We start from the raw sequence: 15,071 nt of genomic DNA, 5'->3' as shown, positions 1-15,071 counted from the left end.
TCCCTCCCTCAGGCTATATGGGGGGATGCTTCTGTGCAAACAAATTATCAGCTTCTGTAGCAAAGATCCATAGTATTGTGTCATTATTTCTTTAATGTATTGTGTCATTAATTAGCATATCTGAATGTAATTAAGACAACAGATTGTTGTTTATACAAGTTGTCCACAAAGCAGAAATAACAGGATATGTACCTCCCAGATTTTTGTAGCACAGTGATGCACTGGAGTGCAATTTGTGTGTAAGAATGTATCCTGGGATCAGAAAGATTCGTTTGAGTGTCTAAAAGCATGAGCATTTATGGTTATCCATCTGCTACTGAATTTTTCTGTATGGATGATTATTTTATGTAGTCAATTATCACCTGCTGCCTAACCTGTCCTTTCTTAGCAAAGTGATTGATAGAGTAATAGTGGACCAACTTCAAACTATTCTTGAATATCTCATCTGCTCTAGATCTTTTTCAGTCTGGCTTTAGGCTGGACTGCAGGATACAGTCTGCATTTTAGGTTGACAACCTTAACCTGAGTGTAGACAAAGGCCACGCTTCCTTGGTACTCTTATTGTAATTATCTGCAGATTTTGATACAGTTGATCTCACCATCTTGTTGAGGTATTTGAAGGCAGAAGTAGATATGGGAATGCATGCTACACTGGTTCAAATCATTCCTCACAGATCAAACTCAAAGGATTGCTGTGGGAGACCAGTAGTCATTAGTGTGGGACCTATCTCATGGTGTTCCACAGGGTGCTATACTATTCCCCATGCTTTTCAATCTCTATGTAAGTCCCTTAGGACAAATTATTTGTAGCTTTTGGGTTGGATGTTATCAATATGCTGATGATATCCTGTTCTATCTATTCCTATCTGGTGATTAGTAGAGGCCCTAAATAACTGTCTGATTTTGTGGCAAACTGGCTAACAAAAACATAAATATTAGACTACTTCAGTGCACAGAGCATCGGTCTCCCGTCCAAATTCAGAAGCTGGTGCAGAATGCTCAGCTGTTATATGAAGCTAGGTGGCGCATGCATGCGACTTCCATCCTGCAGACACTTCACTGGTCGTTCGTCAATTAAAACATTGGCTATCGCCTGCAAAACCCTTTACCATCTTGAACCCTCGGGTGCACGAGACTGCCAATCCCCCTAATGTTCTGCCACAACAGCGTTGCTCATTGGAACAAAGCCTGTGCAGATGCCAACCTGCCAATGGGCAAAATCATCAACTGCCTGTACACTTGGGCTGGAGCATGGAGATCTGCCTTCTTAAATGCTCCCTTCTGTTAAAAACTACCTAGGAGTGGAAAGCCAGCTTAGCAAGAGTCCTAGGAGAGCGATGGGGTCACGGCAATTTTCTGTTTGCGTGGCGCTTTGCATCCAGAGTGACATTCCAGGCTAGAATCCTTCGCTCTCTTCTCCGACCTCCTCACCAGGTGCTAACCAGGCCTGGAGAGCTTGCAGTTACTAAGAGCAAAGCGGTTACTACGGCTTCCTGGCATTCAGTCACTCGGCAACACCTCACGTTTCCAGAATCCCAAGCTGGCATTAGGCTCTTGCGGTTTTTTTCGTACACTGCGGCGTTCCAGATGTGCTGAGCCGCTGGTTGTATAAAGCCGCCGCCGCCGCCGCCACTCAGCGTCGCTAAGCAGCCAGGTCGAGGCCCTCGGCAGCTTCTTCTCCCTTCCTGGGCGGCTCTTTTCTCGCCAGAGCCCCCGCGCCGCCTTGGTGGGACAGCAGTCGGCAAATCCTCTGCAGGAGCTGCAGCCTCCCGTGTCTCCGCCCCGCGCGCACCAGAAGCCTCCTTGCGCCCTCCTCGCCCGTCGGTGGCTCTGCAGTCGCCTGCCTGCTGCGCGCGTTTTGCTGCCCGTTTCCCGCCCTCCGAGGACAGAATGAGGGGGCTCCTGTGGTCTCTGGCGCTGAGCTGCTGCTTCTGCTGGCTGCTGCGTCTGCCGGCCGGCTCGGCTCACCTCTTGGGGCGCCGCCACGAAGAGCGCGCTTGCCCGGAGCGCTGCGACCGCGCGCGGTGCCCGGAGCTGCCGGCCGAGTGCCGGGGAAGCGCGGCAGCCTTGGACTCGTGCGGCTGCTGCCCGGTCTGCGCCGCTCAGGAGGGCGAGGCTTGCGGGGGCTCCGCGGCCGGAGAGCCTCTGTGCGCCGAGGGGCTGCTGTGCGTGGTGCCGTCCGGCGTGCCGGCCTCGGCCACGGTGCGCAAGCGGGCGAGAGGCGGCCGTTGCGTGTGCGCCAACGACGAGCCAGTGTGCGGCAACGACGGCAAAAGCTACGGCAACGTGTGCCAGCTGCGGGCTGCCAGCCGGCGCTCGGAGAGCCAGCAGCAGCCGCCCATCATCGCCATCCAGCGGGGCGCCTGCGGGCAAGGTGAGCCGGCAGGGAGGACGTGGGCAGTCGCTCTTTCTGAAGGTTCCTCGATGGAGAGAACCCGGGGCTCCTTTCCCTGGGTCATGCTGGAGTAATTTCCTGAAAGGCACTTTGCACGTGGGCAGAAGTACTCTTTTAGGTGATCACAAAGTACGGGGTTCAGTCTTAATACTGGAAAGTGGTTTGGGGGCCAACATTGGCAATATCTGAGCTCTCCCCCCGCCCCGCGCCCCCCGCATTGCTTTTCGTTTTTCTAAAATGGACACACATGGCCTGTTGTGTTGGAATTTTGGACATTTGTAAATTAAAATGCTTGTTTCAGCATCCATCTGCGGGTTAGGTCTAGGGGAGTAGTGAACAGGAGTTGAGTCAGGGAACTCTTCATTAGGACTGTGATGACCGCTGTTTACAGCGCAATCTTATTCTGAATTATTCTAGACAAATCCACTGAATTTAATGGGTTTAGATTGGATTAACTCTCCATAGGGCTTTGCTGTTAAGAAGCCACATTCTTGGTTCAAGGCCAGCACTTCATTTGATTGGTCTCCAACACCTTGGTGAGTTCATATAGGCTCCCCCACCCCCTTTCCAAAATGTAAATAATGGCTGTAACCTTGACAGCCCAGCTGAAGAGGAAAGAATTAATCAGAATACTGGATTGACAAGGGGAGGAGGGGGAAAATGGGCCTGGTTTGGGGAAGGACATGGGAAGAGACAGTCTAGGTTGGAGGGTGCTGTATTTCCAAGAGGGTGCATATTGAACTGGGAAGAATGATGATTTGAAATAAGGGAAAGAAAGGGAAGGAAGGGAAGTTGGGGGCGAAATCTGAGGTTGAAGCTGGGTAGGGGAGCAGGTGTGTATGCAGTGACAATAAAAGTGTATGCTCAATGTAGACAAAAAAGCACCTGGTTTTTTTTTGGGGGGGGAAAGGAATAATCTGGAGTGAGAAAAGTGAAATCATAGTTTGAGGAGCTGAGATGCAGGAGGATGTGAGGAGGGTGTGAAGAACACTCTGATGTTGGGAGAAAAATCATACATGGAAAGAAGGTGTGAAGCAGCTCTTCCCTCCGTCATTCCTTTGCTCATCCTCTGCTGTCCATCTCAGAATGAATTGCCAAATGTTGGAAAAACACAAATAGATATAGTTTTTCACAGTGAATGGCAAAGCACCTGGAAGAGGCAGCTTGGAAAGAAAAAAGGCTCTAGCTCAAGAAATGTTGCAGATTTTTGGTATACTCTTACAGTCTTCTGTGGTTGCCTTTTTAAAAAGATAAAGTTTTGCTAGAGGTGAATGCTTTTATAAGAACCTGACTGTAAGAATCCAGTTTTCTGTCCTTGGTCTTTGATTTTTCCTTAGAACTGCAATACTGTGCACTTTTTTTTAATCTGTGAGGGAATCTGTTGAATTTAGTGACACTTTTGAGTAAACTTACCTAGGATTTGGCTAAGACCATGATCATAAGGATCACTGGGAATAAAATATACTTGATAGACCTGCGTGCAATTTAATTGGTGGAGTGGGGTGTAGTTTAAAGTGGGTCGGAGACTGGACCTATCTGCATGTTTTCACTCTAACTTCTTTTACAGTCCAGTCCAAAGGAGAGTTACTCCAAGCCCATTAATTTCAATGGGTTTAGGCTGGAGTAACTAGGATTGCATTGTTAACCTGCTTTCTCTCATCAAGGTTCCATAATCCCCTTGGCTTTAAAACGTGATTTTGGGTGGGGATGATTCAGTTATCTCTTTCTATCTACCATGTTGTGTTTTAAATATGCTACTTTAGAGAAAATTTTTGATATTTGGTTTGGATCTTGCTGCTTTCCCATCTGGAAGTGCTCTGAATCCTATAGAGTTCCATACAACGTACTTCTGAGTAATGCATACTGTTCACTGACTGCGCTGATTAGAGCCGTCCAGTAATTCATGCAGTTACATTAAACAGTCTTGAGAAGGTTAAGAACATGGGATTCTAGAAATAGCATGTGGTCTGGAATGCATAGACTGTTGATATTTTTGAAGTACCTTGATCTAAGAAGAAATGTCCTGGAGATAAAAGACTATAGGACCTAGCCCCCCCCCCCTTTTGTTTTTAAGTATGGGTTTTCTACCAACATTTTATTTAAAGTGGATGAACTGTTTTACTGTCGACAGAAGTCTTTCTTTATGTAATAGGACTTCAGGGAATTCATGTTCTTTCCTGCAGGGATTTGAGAGTTAACTTGCAATTTTAGGGATCATATCATCAAATGCAGGAAAAATGGTTAGTGGTGTTAGAACATCCATCAAATATTTTGGTTTTGTTGTGCTTACAGTATTTTAAGCAGGTATCATGGCTTTGCTCTATTACTATCAGAAAGTGAAAATATTATTTGAAATAGTTGTAAAAGGAAGTTTAGATTAATCTGGATTTCTGTCAAGAGCATTCATTACTTCTAGGTGCTTTGCAGTCAGTGGCACCATGGAAAATGTTTCACCTGCACAAATGATTGGTTGTTGAATGGATGCTATATAAGCCCACAGTCCTATTAATGGCAATGTTACAACCTGTGCTTCGTACACCAGGCATGGCACATTTATTGGAGAGTAGACAAAAATTACAACCTTGATGGTTCTTTCTCCCACCCTGGACATTCCACAGGTATATATACTCCACTTGCTTTACTACCATCAGGCCGTTTCTGCACGGCCAGATTTGCTTGGCTGCATTGGCATGACTAATGCCGATGCCAGCCCTGGGGCCGTTCGCACGAATGGCCCCATGGGCTGTGCAGCTGGTGGAGCAGGCTCTGCACAGCTGGGCAGCCCCCCAAACGCCTTCCTACCTTGTCCGGGCATCCGTCGCTCCGAGGAGGCCAGGGGACACGCCCCCATAGCCAGTGTGACGGCTGCAGGGAGGGGACCAGGAGGTATGTCCCCTGGTCTCCTCAGAGCTCCGGAAGGCGTTTGGGGCTGGCGCAGGGAATACACCGGCTTCCACCCACTGCCATTCACTCGGCAACTGGTGGAAGCTGGCGTATTCTGAAAACCTCGTTCCCCAAGCAAGGTTGGAAAACATCATTTGGGGAGGGAAAGGGCGACGCTGCATCATATTTGCAGCACCGCCTGTGCGAAGCATCCCGCCCAAACAATGGTTTGCCAGGCTGGAATTGATGATTCTGGCTCGTGCAGAAAGGGCCATCATATCCTCTGAAGATGCCAGCCACAGATGCAGGCGAAACTTCAGGAGAAAATTCTGCTAGAACCCGGCCATACAGCCTGGAAAACACACAACACCCCAGTGATTCTGGCTGTGAAAGCCTTGGATAAAACCTTGATAAAGCTCACTATATAAATTAGCACAATATTAGCCAGAGCTAGAAAAGGAATGAAGATTGACATGATGTGAGAGGCAGTATGTTCTCTGTTAGAGCATTGCCCTTGGACTGTGGAGGACTGAGTTCAAATTCTCAGTTTTCCATGAAATTCACTGGGGATCCTTGGACAAGTTGTTCTGCCTAAGCTACTTTGTAGAGAGAATAAAATGGGAGATTCCTGTATGTGCCAACCTGAGCTCATTGTCAGAAGCTCAGGGATGGATATGAAAGTCAGCTGTCAAAAAGAGGAACAAGATCATTTGCTCAGAAACCCATCTTTGTAGTGCCTTGGTTGATTCCATGATTGACGTGATCCTGAAAAACCGTGTAGAAAAATAATGTGCAACTTTTCCTTCATAATATTTTTAATGTATGCATACACTGGCTTTTTCTTTTTACAAGAATGGATTCTATGTCTGTATAGATGTTACACAGCTCTAGTATTTAAATTACTAGTCCTTCAGGAGACCTTAAGCTGCTCTGTGAATTAAAATCCTATCTTCTAATCAGGACAACCTTGCAGTACTCTGAGGGCGAGACCAGCCTGACCTAGTTTTTATTTAAATTACTGTTGGAAGCTCTATGCCAACTAGAAATGACTGGATTTTCTAAAACATTAGTCATGTTTTAGTGATTCAGATTACGGTGCTTTTGAGATTTGTCTGATTAACAAAACTCCAGATAGTTTTAGAATGGATATTGCTGCAGCCTTTCAAATATTTCTGCATTATCACTTTAGGTTTGTAAGTATTTGCTGCAACAAAAGATGAAATACCCTCATATTTATCAAAACACTCGTTTCCCCCTTTCCCAGGTGGTTCTCATAATATAGTTAAGAACATTTCCAATTTAAACCAGAACAAAATAACAAATCCCAAATTTTCCTACCTACCTTAACATTTACCTGCCATTCAAACTCCCCCAAAAGCCCTGGCAAACAAGCAAGCCTTGCAGCATCTCTTGTGGAGTTGTTAGTCTGTATTATTTACTCCTGAAGAACACGTGTACACCTTTAACCGTTCATGCTTGTGCCCAGCTGAAAAATGCAATGGTATTTTAAAAATATTTCTCGGTTCAAAGGTTGTGTTGTAACTATTTGGGAAAGTAGTTTCTACTAGAGAATATCAGGAAACAGTTTATTGCATGATGGTTGAATCTGCAAGAGAATGTAAACTGTTGTGTTGTGGAATCTTGTTCACGGTCATACATGTTTCAGGCACTTATTAAACAATTTTGCTTCGTTGGAAGCCTAGCCCTTATTAATGTCTCCAGAAACCTTGACAGATGCCAATAGTTATGATCTATCCTCACACGTCCATCCTGCCTCCTTTCCCATACACTAAGTTGCACATATGCTTTGCTATCTGTTGTAAGGTGCGGATCTCAAGTCATCCCATCACTGATATTTTGCAACCCTGCAAGTATGTCAACAAATGCTGCTATTTCCCTTTTGGCTGGTCTCCAGTGTTAAGAATGGCTGTGTACATAACTGTTGTTCATCTTCTGTCTTCAATGCATCTCCATTTGTGGACTATGCCTGTATTCAGGCTTACTGTCAGTATGATTTTTTAGCTTCTGACCTATAGAGAGGGTGTCCGTCCCCATTGGAGAGAGTTGAATGGTTTCCCGCTTAAACTGGCAAGTGCCGTGAAGAGGCACATTCCCTTTCCCTTAGTTCTCTTCTTGCTACTGTCATGAGTAGAAATCTTTGTCCTACACACTTGTTTCTTCAGCTGCAATTTGGAGATCTTCATCGTTCTTTTCCTCTGTCTCCCAGTGTGAATCCTTAGACTATATTGGCCATTTGAGTGGATGCCTGAGGTAGCTTTTGCTGGCAGCCACTGCCCCCCCCCCCCCCCCAAGGGTCTTGGAATATCAGATTGGGGTTCAGGCACAAATGGAACAGTAGATCATGGTGTCTGCACAGAAAATATCAATGAACAACTGATACAGACATATGCAACTCTGTTTCATGTGAACTTGACCTGCTATGGAATAACTATATGGGTAGATTCTTACAGATTGTGAAGAGTATCAGAGGAGGTCTATCCAATCCTATTATGTTTTGATCCAATTATGTTATGTGAAAACAAGCACCTTGAATTGCATTCAGAATGCCAATAAAGCTCTTGACAAAGGCCCAGTGAGGAAGACTTCCATATTTTGTACTCCTGCAGACAGTCATCATGTGGAAGCAGATATTCTGTTGTATACTGAGAAGCTCTCATATAAAAGATGCACAATTCTTTACAGATGCAAAAAATACAGACTGGTGACACAAAACATAATTAGGCCGTATGGTTACTGACTGCCACAATCCAGATACAGTGACCTGGAGGCAGAAACAGGCTCCATGTGCAGAACAGCTGCAGCAAAAATGAAATGTGGCATTATCCAGGGAATGTCTTTTTTGTCCAGTAGTATGCTACACTCTGGCCATAGTTGTCCGATGGTGATGGTGGGAACTGCAGTCTCAGTGTATTCCAGAAGCAGATTATAGCTGCCACTAGCACTGATCAACTATCCTGCATGGAACAAATGCAGAAAGAGGAAAGTAATGGAACTCTGTCTGAGTAGCTTGTCCCCATGTAGACCCATCTGCATCCTTGTCTGGGGGCTGACAAATCCTGGCTTCTGTGATTCTATACAAGTGATGCTGTCCATTGCCTCATATGAAGTAAAGGAAGAAGCAGCACTCTTCCCCCACCCCCCACCCTTCGCCTCCAGCCTGTCTTGATTTTAAATTTAGGGCCAACTTGACCATAGAATGACATGATTCTTCCACATGAGTTGGTCAAGTCAATCAGCTACTTTGACTTGTGTGTCAAAAGGCTGCATCACTGGCTGTTAATGATTTCCTATTTAAGAAATTATTTTTAAAAAATAGAGAAGAGGAGGAAAGAACAAGAAACATTAACCAAGCATTTTGAAAGCAATAAAGAAACCACAGGAAATTCCAACAGGAAATGATTGGAAAATTAGTAGTCTTAATTTTGCTTTGTATGGCTGAATGCTTCTGGCAGTTAAAGTACTACAGCTATGAACAGTCAATCAGAAAGGGAAATTCCACTCAGAAATCTGGGGCAGACAAGAACTTATCCAGATATTTATCAAGAGGAAAATTGCTAGTGTTGTGAGCTGCTTTTACAGTTGTTTCCATGAAGATAAAAACAGACCACAAATAAAAACAAACATAGTTAGCATTATGGAAGAACTTAAAGGACACCTAAAGCCAACATTGCATCAATACATGAAACAGATGTTTCAAGAGTGCAAATAACTTTGAAACACAAGACAGAAGTCTGGAGCTTTCCTCATGTATTTAATAATCAGTCACTTCACAGATTAAACCACTGGCTACATCCAGACATTGCAGACAAACTCAGTTTGCTTGTGATGAGTCCATAAGCTCACACACCCCTCCATTTCTTCCATCTCCTTCATCACTTTGTGCTCAGCACTGTAACCGCCAATCAGGAAATCTTCACTAAATAAACTGTGATGTCCCAATAAGGCATGTTAATACATTTTAATTGTTTCTGGCATATAAAACACAAATGATTATACTGTGGTACTTTCCCAATGTATTTGTGCTCTGGGTTGCTCAAGCATTGGGATAACAAATTGGGATAACATTGGGATAACATGGTCTGGCTGAGGTCCCTGAAGCAATTTTAATTCCTCTGGTACCCCTATAAAACTATTTTCCAGTTTTAGGAGTGTCTAAGATATTTCACATACTTGCAACCTGTTTACTGGCACTGAACACTATCCTGGAGACACAACAGGAGGTGACACTTGTAGCCGTTTCTGGCTTTCAGCATTCATAGTTGCTTATATGATTAGGATGGAGGCAGGCTTGACACTCTTCTGATCTGAGAAAAATGCACCAATTTAGAGAGGGAATATGGAAGAGATAATTTTTTCTCTAAGAGTAGTCTACAGCATTCCTAAGGAACTGTACTTCTAATGCTAGATCATGTGATTCACGACAGGAAAGTTTTGTAATTTTTTAACTTAGATTTGCTGCCATTATTAGTAAGTTTTATCATTTTTAATTTCTTTCTGATTGGGGGTTGTAATTTTAAAAATTAGAAATGTAAAAAAGAAAAAATCGAAAAAATCACAAGAACGTTAAACTATGCTGCTAATCAGTCATCCTGCATAGCCACCAGTCAATTAAAAAATCTGTTGATTTAACACCACTTTTTTGTTTTTCACACATAAAAACTGATAAAGCACATTTAAAACTACCTTTTTGGTTTTTTAATGAGCTTTCAAACAGTGGGAAAGGACTGAAAAGCCTTTTGAATTGCATTTGCAAATTCAGCCAGTTGATAAACTTAAAACAAGAAGAATGGAAGCTGTAAGAAGTGTAGATTACTTGACAGTAAAAGGAATCGGGATCGGGAAAAATGTGAAATCTCCCTTTCTGTGTATGGCTTGCTTGAAAACAGCAAGACATCAGCAATCAAAGACTTGAAGCCAGAATTTGGAAGGAAAGATTAAAGCAACTGCTTCAGAGGTTTTTGAAATTTAAGAAGGCTTGTGAACTCTCACAGACCATGGGGAAAAAATCCTCCTTTAAATAGTATTGGAATGTGATAAATACATCTGTCCCAATTGGTTAAGGATAGTGCTCTGTTGCTGAAAAAACTGGAAGCCTTGGAAAATATTTGCATCAAGCACAGGCTTGTTTTAACTAAAAAAAAAAAGACATGTGTTGGAATTTCCAAAGTCTCAGATGCCCTGAAGCTAACTGATAGTTCATCAGTACTTGATATGATCATTGGTGGTGGTGGTTAGAAACAAGCTGAGAATTTAGCGTTAAAGGTTCTGTTGGTTGGAATGAATGTGTGGGTTATTAAGGTGAGTGCGGTACACTAATATGATTTGTTGGTCATGTGTCAGCATGTTGTATGTTGAAAATATAATATGTGTTGGCGTTTTCTTCCAGCATTGTGCATGTTAGTGCACTGGTAGCCACATTTTAATCTCATTTGCACATTTATGCTCATTTGCATATAGTGTTCTGCCACAGAGCATCATTTGTTTATCCATTTACCTTATGAACATCCTGCCTTTCTCTTCAATAGAGCCCCAAAGTGACTTGTGTTCTTCTTTCCTCCATTTTTATCCCCACAATGACTTTGTGGGTGGGTCAGGCTGAGATAGTATGACTTGCTCAAGATTGCTGAGTAAACTTCCATGCCAGAGTGGGGTTTGAACCTGGGTCTCTCAGAGCCTAGTTTATCACAGTAGCCTAAGGGTCCCTTACAGTTTTGAGCCTGTGAACACCTTTGGAATTTTGAGATAGTGGTGAATGCCATCCCAAAATGGCTGCTGCAGGAAACAGATCTGAAACCCCAAATGACTGCCACAAGAGCTGGAGCCTAGCAGAGTGGTTCCTTTATCCCTTCACAAAAAGGAATAAAAAGAAATGAATTAAAGTCTGAGGGAAGGAAGAAAGATTTGGGAATAAAAAGAAACAAATGAGAAAAGTCAAGATGCAAGAGGAGGAGAATGGGGAATGGAGCCACATACTGACAAAGGAAGCCTGGGTGCTTACCAATCATCCGTCTCATCTAGTGGTGTTTGTTACTACAGCCTGGAAACCTTTTTCATTTAAATGAAGACAGCCAGTAACAAGCTCTGTCTTCAAATAACCATGCCCACTTTCTGAAATGTACAGTGGAGGCTTGAAGAATGCCTGGCAGGCACCATGAAGCCCATTGATGCCACATTGGGAAATCCTATTTGAACTACTGCATCACACTGGCTATTGTGCTTTAGCATTGAAGTGATTGTTTGTAAAACATGCCCCTGTTTGCAGATGGTGCTTCATGTATGTCGCTGATCAGGTTCATAGTATTGTAAAGAATGAAGATAAACATGGTTGTCCAGAAGTTCTGACAGGTTAAGAAAAAAAAATACAGCACATGCTACATCTACTTAAGGGGTGCAAAAACCACATTCCAACCCTGTCAGCAGCTGGAAGTAGAATGGAAACAGGCAGAAACTGCATCCATGTACACTAGTTCTTCTGCTGTTTGCTGCTACTTTCTCTCTCCTGCCATTGCACCTGCACAAAAGGACAAGCACAATAATTACTGCCTTGGGACTCACTTGTGGCCCAAACCTTCTCTTTCCCTCATTATCTCTTTCTTTACTGAGTTGCACTATAGCACTACAGCATGGCTTGACTGGAAAAAGCCCCTTGGATAAGGGGGTAGAAACAATGTGTGAACTGCCCTGCACTATCCCAGATGGACACTCCCTGACCACTCTCCATGGATTTCCCATTGAACTGAATTAAAGTCCATAACTGTTCAACATAGGTAATAGGAACATGGAGTTTGAGAAGTAAGCTCAGAGCTTACAGTTATGTCAGAATTGTAAAACAAGAAATGGAATGTTAGAACATTGCAGTGCTAGGAGTGAGTGAACTGGAGTGGATTAGGACATTTTCAGTTAAGAAAATTACAAAGTGTTAGGAAATGACAGAACAGAAGAACCAGAGTTGCTCTGCTAGTGAGGCAAGATGCAGCACAAGCAATCGGGTGATAATGAAAAATCTGATTAAATAAAATTGATCAGATTTCATGGAAAACCTATCAACATAACCATCATTCGAGTTTACACTCCAACTACAGATGCTGAAGAGAAAGAAATTGAAGTGTCCAGGAAGAAATTGATCATACATCAAGATGTGCTGATAATCGTAGGTAATTGGAATCCAGACATAGGAAACAAAGCAGATTTGGGCAAGCAGCACAAAATGAAGCAGAATACCTCACAGAATACCTCACAGAATGAAGCAGAATACCTTCTGTAAAGATAGCGATTTGTTCATTGTGCACATATATTTCAGGCAACTGAACACTCGATTGTGTATGTCGATGTCACCAGGTGGCCGATATAGAAATTGAATCAATTCAAAGTAGGAAGCAGAAGACAGAAAAGCTCTATTCTCTTTGCTAAAACAAGATCAGGAGCTGACTGTGGTACAGACCATGAATTATCAATATCAAAAATTAGGCTAAAGCTGAAGAAAAGCGCCAGAACATTTGTAGTGCCAAAATACAATCTAAACAACATTCTCAAAGAGTTTAAAATATCATGTAAAGAACAGATTTGCATTACATGTAAACATGAGCTGGAAGAACTATGGGTTGAAGCCAGAGATATTATCAAGGAAGAATGTGCAAAGTTTACTCCTGTAGCCAAAAGGAATTAAAGCCCTTGATGGATAACTGATGAAACTCTTAAAACTGATAAAAATTGTCAGATCTTGGAAGCTAAGCAGGGTCGGCCCTGGCTAGTAAATGGATGGGGATCACCAGAGAAGTCCAGGGTCACTACACATATCTAAACGTCTCTTGTCTTGATATCTCTGTGGTATCACCATAAATTGTCTATAACTTAACCACGAGCTCATGCAAGGTTCAACTGTTCGTGCATAAAGTTTATTTTGATCTTTGACATCTCAGAGAAACAGTTACGGAAAGATTAATCACCTTTTAATGGAGATTAAGAGTTAAATGTGGCCCTGTCTTACTTTAGAAAAGATAATGACTGATATTTTTCTGCAAAAAAAATTTATATCATTTTTCTGCAAAAAAAATTTATATCATAGTAAGTAATATTTTAAAGCAAACCAAGTTTCAGGTCACTGTATTAAACCTGCTTATAGAGATACTGTATACCACATTAAACCTACTTATTACTGAGATAAGTAAATCAGATTTCTTTGGGTGAAAGTCTCAAGAAAATTAGCTCAGTTTTCTGTATGACTATGCGTATAACTTGGGTTTATATGCAAATCTTTGTAAGCATGTTTAATACAGTAACCTGAAACTTGGTTTGCTTTAAAATATTACTTAACGGTAATATTAATATGGAATGTTAGGACCTCTGACAAGTTTAGCACTTGTTTTTATAGTAACAGCTTGATTAATTTTCACATGCTTGCATTTTCTAACATCTTATCTAATAAAGAGAATGCCTACCTTTTTTCAAATAAAAATTAACTCTATGAAGGTTTGCTGCTTTTAGTTCAAAGACCAGAGCTTACAGTTATGTCATTTATATTGTCAGTTTTAAGCATTGTTAGACAGACTTCAGTAGATAAATTCTAGAGATATCTGGTGCTAAAAGTTTTAAACAAAGTCCTGTTAGAACTTAGTCCATATTCTTTAACTGGATGTGGAAGTAAAACTTATTACAGGTGCAGTTTTACAAGCTTTTTTGATTAAACACGTGACCTCCTTCATAGTAAATTGCTTAGTTATACCAAATTCTTGTAAAACCAGAGTTAGGAAAAACACATGCCTAGAAATATTTTTAAATGTGGTAGCTGGATGACATGAGATTGGTTTTAGACAGGTATCCAAATTAGTGCATATTTGTGACTAGTTGTCAAAACAACCAACTTTAAGTGATAAACTACTATGAATTCATTTTTGTTTGCCAGAATTAACATGGCTTTACTGCAGTTCAAAAACTGTCTTTTCCATTACTCTGTCAGCAATTCAAGCTTTTAATTCAGCAAGTTACATTTTTTTACTTAAGAATTTCTGCGAAGACAACTGGCCTTTTGTCCCTGAAGCAAGGCTCTCTGCTGTAGTGAATGTTAACACACATCATCCATTCTCTTTCACTAGCACTTTGTCTTAACAGAATACTTACATCCTGTTTCCAAGAGAGAAATGTTAAAAATGTCAATAAAACCCAAATCTTTGTGCATATTTCTATTATCTTATTGTGTTTTTTTCTCCTTTGTACATCTTCTTTCTCTGACATTCCCAATAGTAGCAAACAATCAGATGCACCTATTTATCCATTCTATTTAGTCAGAAGAGCCGGACAAAAAACATCCTGTACAAATTGGGGGGAGAGGGGGTGAGCTTTAAAGAATTAAAGCTTTTTAATACAATATTTTTTCTAGTATTGACAGCTCTATTTTAGAAATAATGCTAGTTAGAATAACTTAAATTTTAAGATACATTTTTTCTTCTGAAATTAGAATCTAGCATTTCATAACTAGGAGTGCAGATTTCTCAATTTCCTATGGAGCAGGACACAGGCCAAGACAAACAATAACTAATGTGAAACATGGCTTTGTTAGATAAATTAACAGTAAATGTGTCTTGGCATGGCATTTCACTCTGGTTGAGCCTCTGACTGTCCCCAGATTACACACTGCTGATAGGGGCTATTTTTGCAAGCTACAGAGCAAATTTTTTTGAGCCTTTGCCTCCCCAGATACTGAGGATTCTGACTGCCTGGCTAACCCAGGGATGGCTTTGCCATCCTTGCTGCCACCATCTCCATTTCCTCCATC

At 41.9% G+C, this 15,071-nt stretch overlaps 1 protein-coding gene across 2 annotated transcripts in view; it reads left to right on the top strand.

Moving 5' to 3' along the window:
* The first annotated feature begins 1,127 nt into the window (after positions 1–1,127).
* The window catches only part of HTRA1 (HtrA serine peptidase 1), a 64,071-nt gene continuing 50,127 nt past the window's right edge, over positions 1,128–15,071 (top strand). Inside the window, exon 1 of one of the 2 annotated variants that reach the window (XM_048506571.1) lies at positions 1,128–2,374. In XM_048506571.1, coding sequence (XP_048362528.1) covers positions 1,891–2,374 — 484 coding nt within the window. In that variant the 5' untranslated portion in view covers positions 1,128–1,890. The remainder of the gene's footprint in view (positions 2,375–15,071) is intronic. The other variant, XM_048506570.1, reaches the window with a different exon arrangement.

The sequence above is a fragment of the Sphaerodactylus townsendi genome, linkage group LG08, assembly GCF_021028975.2.
Source record: "Sphaerodactylus townsendi isolate TG3544 linkage group LG08, MPM_Stown_v2.3, whole genome shotgun sequence".
Taxonomy (NCBI): Eukaryota; Metazoa; Chordata; class Lepidosauria; order Squamata; family Sphaerodactylidae; genus Sphaerodactylus; species Sphaerodactylus townsendi.
The sequence above is the reverse complement of the archived record's forward strand: the minus strand, read 5'-3'. Positions and strand labels throughout refer to the sequence as shown.